Source organism: Lactuca serriola, chromosome 4 (genome assembly GCF_051521515.1).
Source record: "Lactuca serriola cultivar US96UC23 chromosome 4, Lser_US96UC23_V15, whole genome shotgun sequence".
Taxonomy (NCBI): Eukaryota; Viridiplantae; Streptophyta; class Magnoliopsida; order Asterales; family Asteraceae; genus Lactuca; species Lactuca serriola.
Window position 1 is genome coordinate 221,450,365 of NC_136411.1, and position 6,138 is coordinate 221,456,502.

The following is a 6,138-nucleotide window of genomic DNA, read 5'->3' on the forward strand; positions in this document are numbered from 1 at the left end:
GTCGAGTATGTTCTCATGATGTGACCAAGGACTAGTCACGGCGTGAGTGTCAACTGATGGAAATGTTGACTGTTGACTTTGACTTTGACTAGGGAGGACCTAGTTTGACCTAAGGGCATTTTGGGTAATTTGATTTATAGTTTGAGATTTGGGTTCCTGCTAATTGTATAGGTGACCGGTAGAGACAACTTTTAGAGCAGTGATTGGTGCAATTATTCTTTCAGACTGTGAGGTGAGTCTCTTCATTGTACTCGTGGGTCAAAGGCACCAATGTCGGCCCACTGGATTATGTTTGTAGGATGATGGTTGTCTTTGTGACACTTGCTGATATGCATGTATGTGCTTGTTATCTTTGTGACTCACATTTATATGCTTGTATGCTTTATGTATCGAGCTATATGGCTCAGAGTCTTTACGAACTCAGGGTTGATACATACCCAACACAACTACAACCTGTTATATCGAGTCATTATGGACTCGGGGTTGATACAGACCCGACACAACCACGTGTTGTTATATTTGTACATATATGTGGTATGCGGTATTTTGGGGACTCACTAAGCTTTGTGCTTACAGTTTTATATTTATGGTTTCAACTTTCAAGTACTTTCGGTTCAAAAAGGAAAGGTCTGACGTGACTGCACATCATCCCCAGAGTTTTCCACATTGGCAATTAATGATATTACTCTGATGTTTAAATAATATATTCACTTTGATTGGTTTTGGAACAAGTCGTTGTATGATTATTTATTTTAAAAATGAAAATTTTACCTTGGGTTTTCAGGACGTCACAGTCAAACTTGGTCAAAAAGTCAAAAGTCAATGATCAAAAGTCCATCAGTTGCTCACCACATCGTGGCTAAGCATTTGCCACGCCATGGTGACTTCATGATAAAACAGTTGTGAAGACCACTTAACGCTATGTCGTGGAGGCTAAATCTCCACGTCGTGGGAACTGGCCTGACCCACTTAATGCATTAAGCTCTTAATCATTCAAACAACTCACTCATACTCTCCAGAATGCCTTATTACACTCCAAACATCATAAAAATCGTTGTTTTTTAGGCATACATGTCCAATACATGGCTTGAGCCCAAGCTAAGTAAAAAAATGGAGGAAGTGAAACCCAAAACTTCATGCATAACATCAAGACTCTATTAAACTTTAGATTTGTAACCTATATCCACAAGGGGACCCCAATGATCCATAAAGTTGCCAACTTTATGGAGTCCAACTACTCAAACTATACTAATCTTGAAGAACAATGCAAAGAAACCTAGATTTAGAAGAATGAAACATGAAGGTTGAAACTTAAAGAGTCAAGGGTCCAAAAGATGAGCTAGAAAGTGGAGGATGGGCTTGCTTGCTGGATCTTCACACAATGGATGCCTTCTTCTTCTTCTTACCAGAAATCACTACAAAACTTCAAAAACTCAACAATGGTGGCTATGAATGCTTCTAGGCTGAAAGAGAGGTATGAAGGTTGAGGGTGTGCAAACCCTAGCCATCACATCCCTTAAATAAGACTCAAATCCATAAAATTAAGGTTTTGCACTTTGACGGTCACCACGTCGTGACAAGACTCTTGCCACGTTGTGGTGCACCTGAAATATATGCGTTTCCTCTTGCTATGACCACGTCGTGGCCACCACAAAAACCACGATTAAAGACTTTAAATAACATAAACTCAAGAGAATTATTACCTAGAATTGGTGTTACAATCGTCTCTTAGCTAAGATGACGTGATGCCAAATGATTTTCTTTACTGACAAATTATATCCTTCTTTTTTCTTTTTGTGATGATCATACTTGAGATGCGGTGGATGAAGTGGTGGAGGGATAACGAAGTGGCATATATATTTCAAGTGATAAAACTGATCAATATTTTGAAATTATTTCAAGCTTTTTAATATAATATCCTTATCACATCGACTTATCTTTCGGGTCGGGTTGTTGCAACAACCGGAACATACAATACCAAATTACATGGTCCAATTCCAAAATCCGAATAACACAAAGCAAATTGGGTGCAATTCCATTCGGTTTTACGATTCTGGATAATTATCGTATCAGGTACAACGCTAAGAACCCTAAAACAACGATTTCCCCTGGGTTGTTTGAGCTCTTAAACTCTCACTTCACCTATTTTCATGATCGATTCACCCTTCACGTGCTTATCATTCAATACTCAGGATTCGACCTCTTCTATCGCTTGATAACATCTGCAAAGGGGTAAACAATTTTTTGTTTGATTCGCTTTCCATATATGATTAACAAATTATCAACACTATCTTAACACAACCATTTTCGTTGACCTAATTCTGTTATTACCGGTTTTAAGAATTTCAATCTAGTTTCCAGAATTGGAGTACGTCGTTTTACATTTTAATGGTCCTGTAAAATCATCATCTCACTGCTTAATTTGACAGATTCATCGAGTTTGATAAGTAATTGGATTCATCTTCATAACTATTGTTCTTGCTGATTATCTCTTATGTTTTGCATTCCGACTACAGAAAGATCAAAGTTTGTTCTCCATGGAAGGATTAGGGGCTGATTCCACCTCCCCAATGGCACCAGTAGCAAAATGGAAAAGTGAATTCTCAAGAGTGTTTCAGTTTTATCTCGACAAATCTACACCTCTTCCTGTTCATAGGTGGCTAGGGACACTCGGTGTTGCATCCATTTATGTGTTGAGAGTCTATTATCTCGAAGGGTTTTACATCATCTCTTATGGACTTGGGATTTACATCTTAAACCTGTTAATTGGATTCCTCTCACCCAAAGTTGATCCAGAGCTTGAAGTTCTTGATGGAGCCTCACTTCCCACAAAAGAATCCGATGAATTTAGGCCTTTCATTCGTCGTCTTCCAGAGTTCAAGTTTTGGTGAGTTTAGTTTAGGGTTTTCTCAATCACTTAAAAGTAATCGATTTCTTAAATGTTGGATTCTCATATAGAGATCTTGTTTGTAGCTGATTCATTTTTTTTGAAAATTACAGGTATGCAATCACAAAAGCTTTCATGGTAGCTTTCTTGATGACATTCTTTTCTCTATTTGATGTTCCTGTTTTCTGGCCAATTCTGCTTTGCTATTGGATCGTTTTATTCGCTCTCACAATGAAACGCCAAATCATGCACATGATTAAATACAAATATGTCCCATTTACCACTGGGAAACAGGTAATAATAATCAAATTATTATTTTTTTAATCAAATACAAATATAAAAAATATATTTAATTTTTTAACAGAAATACGGTGGGAGGAAGTCGCCTGGAGGTAGTGCTGGTGGTTCACCCATTCATCGAGGTTGAAGAAGCAGTTGAGTAGGGTTCAAGATAGGATTAGGAGTAACTTTTTTTTTTTTTTTTTTTTTTTTAATTTTTATGAAAGTATCCCTCGTTTATAACACTTTAGAAACAAAAAAATATGTTCCCTTTTAAGATGACATGTTTTCCTAATAATAATAATACTGTCTGCTGGCTTATTTGCAATATTTGTATCATTTCATACATCAAATAGGATAAAAATTGTAGTTTTTGGCGGGAGACTGTGAAAAGACGTAAATACCCTTGTTATAGTGTTAGTGTTGTGTGAAAAGTGTTGTGTGAAAAGACGTAAATACTCTTGTTATATGTGTTGGGAGACTATGAAAAGACGTAAATACCCTTGTTATATGTGTTAGTGTTGTGTGAAAAGTGTATGAGATGCTATGGAGAGTTTTATGTGATTGGTACAACCACCTTTCAACTACCAACGATAGAAAGTGAGTGTACTACTTTTTTCATTTCCAAAAAATATTGTTAATTCCAAAAAATATTGTTAATTGAGTAGTTGTTTTAATAATTAGCATTTCTTACAACTAATCTCATTATATTAGTCATGGTCTCTTTCTAGTCTTTTCCCTAAAGATGGAATTGTTAGATCCAGAGCTATGTACAAGTGCAAATGCAAGATGTACATGTCATTATAACAACATTGGTTTGGATTTGGGAATTTCATTTCTAGAAAAAGGAAACCATCTTTATCAAAGGGTCTTCAAATTAGAGACCATTTTGAAGATTGTCATATAAAACCATCAAACCAAATTTTCATACATATCTTGTTGATGAAAATGTTGGGTAGAACCTTTCTTGTTATATTGTTCTTTTGGGCAGCTCTCACTATCATCACTCCTATTCTTGTTCATTTGTCTGCTTCTGCAAAACCCTTGGATTATAACGGTATGTATGTGCTTTTATTTTTGACATGATTGACAAAATCTTACATACATCATTATTTTGGAATTTGATTCTTGTTTTGCTTTCATGAAATGTGCACTTTTTACATAAGTTTTTCGATGTTATCATGTTATGTTAGGGGAAATAAAGTATAATGGTAGCCAGAGCCGTAAAGTTATCAGTTTATTGTCCCGAAAGGCACTTGGATCTATCACACATTCTCAGTCTAATATATCAGTACTAGCACCAACACCTTTATCAGTACCAGTACCAGCACCCGCACCAACAATGAAGGTGAAGCCAATACTTGAACATGAAACATCACTTGTGAATTCTCACCTTCTTACTGCTAAAACAAACATTCAAGATCTAGCAACTTTCTTCCATGCCAAAAAGCAAAGTATCATAATATGAAACCATATGAAATACTCATGATCAACCGTGTGGTTCGTGTTGTATAGTTGTAAAACAAATCAAGTAGATAAATACTTTTTCATAGAAAATTGGTAAATAACAAGAAAGAGGGGTTCTTGGGACCCTTAAAGAAGATATATTATATATTTACATAACTTGTGACAAGTGTTATGACCAAAACAATAGGAATGATGTAAGTCCTAGTGATGGTATATTTAAAGCTCATGATTGTTGTTTCAAGATGAATTAATTTCATTGAATAATAATGAATCTTTTTAACTTTGTGTCTATATATTACGGGAATGTTTAGGATTTATATTTTGCATAAAAGTAGTATTTAGTTGTGCTATAGAAGTATTTCGTTGTATGATCATATGTATTTGAGTTATATTATTGGCATACTTGTCAAGTGCAACCCTTGCGCTCTACATCGATTTCTGATTCTAACATTGAGTACACCACACGGGTGAAAACGATTATTAGCTAACTAATTATTTTGTTTGTATCCAAAAAAGTCACTTTTTACATTTTTATGTCCTGAAGCCACAACGTAATAAAGTTGCTCAAAATGGGGTACTATGATGTTCTATTGCAGATTTATAAGTTTTCCCTCATTTAGCCAATTTGTTCTTTTTACGAATTTGTCATAAGTTTTGTTTCTTTTGACGAATTAGGTCTATGCCTTTTTTTTTTTTAATTATTATTATTATTAAACTGTCATAAATTGTCTTATTTGTTTTTTTTTTAATTATTATTATTATTAAATTTTCATAAATTTTGTTTCTTTTTACGAATTTGTCATAAATTGCTTTTGTAATGTTTCTTATTTATTTATTTATTACAAGTTAGATTTAGTTATATGAAACAAATTTTTTTATTATTTTTATAATACATTGTTACATCCTTTTTAGATTTCGTTCTATACAAGTTTTTCTTCAAATCATTATTTTTAAACAAGTTTTTATGGATTTATTTTTTGGACGGGGACACGGAATTCATCAAGGACTCGGCCGATAAGTCTCATCGGTTGTCGATAACTTCTAGCCAATATGTTGTCCAAAGTTATTAGCTTGTTAATTTATTTTATAGTGGGGGGAATACGAATTGTATCCAGGCCCGTCCTAGAGGGTGGACAATAGGGCAACCGTTTAAGACCAATCTTTTAAAGGGATCCAAATTTTTTTTATGGATTATATATATATATATATATATATATATATATATATATATATATATATATATATATATATATATATAGAGAGAGAGAGAGAGAGAGAGAGAGAGAGAGAGAGAGATAAGTTCAAATGTTTTTAGCAAATATTATGTGCCTAAATGCACCAATCAGAAATTAGCAAATAATTAATTAATTAATTAATTAAATAAGGGTAAATTAGTAATATTACATATATGTATTAATGAATATCCAAAATTAACAACTGATATCCCTTTATTTAAGGGATCAATTTTTATTTACCTATTAAAACCCTACACCACTGTTTTTTCC

At 33.9% G+C, this 6,138-nt stretch overlaps 1 protein-coding gene and 1 long non-coding RNA gene across 2 annotated transcripts; both read left to right on the forward strand.

Moving 5' to 3' along the window:
* The first annotated feature begins 1,956 nt into the window (after positions 1-1,956).
* On the forward strand, positions 1,957-3,494 carry LOC145103304 (protein RER1B-like). Its single transcript, XM_079040859.1, has 4 exons — positions 1,957-2,232; positions 2,517-2,887; positions 3,001-3,181; positions 3,252-3,494. The coding sequence occupies exons 2-4, from the start codon at positions 2,538-2,540 to the stop codon at positions 3,312-3,314; spliced, it is 594 nt and encodes a 197-aa protein (XP_078896985.1). The 5' UTR covers positions 1,957-2,232; positions 2,517-2,537; the 3' UTR covers positions 3,315-3,494.
* Positions 3,495-3,925: 431 nt separating this feature from the next.
* LOC145100548 (uncharacterized) lies at positions 3,926-4,913 on the forward strand. The gene is made up of 2 exons (XR_013705117.1): positions 3,926-4,223; positions 4,360-4,913. It is a non-coding gene; the product is annotated as an uncharacterized LOC145100548 (long non-coding RNA).
* The last annotated feature ends 1,225 nt before the right edge of the window (positions 4,914-6,138 follow it).

Excerpts from the sequence above, each read along its gene's own strand:
- LOC145103304 (XM_079040859.1), top strand. The coding sequence starts at position 2,538 with ATGGAAGGATTAGGGGCTGATTCCACCTCCCCAATGGCACCAGTAGCA. Across the intron at positions 2,888-3,000 it reads CTTCCAGAGTTCAAGTTTTG|GTATGCAATCACAAAAGCTT; the intron begins GTGAGTTTAGTT and ends TGAAAATTACAG. Across the intron at positions 3,182-3,251 it reads CATTTACCACTGGGAAACAG|AAATACGGTGGGAGGAAGTC; the intron begins GTAATAATAATC and ends ATTTTTTAACAG.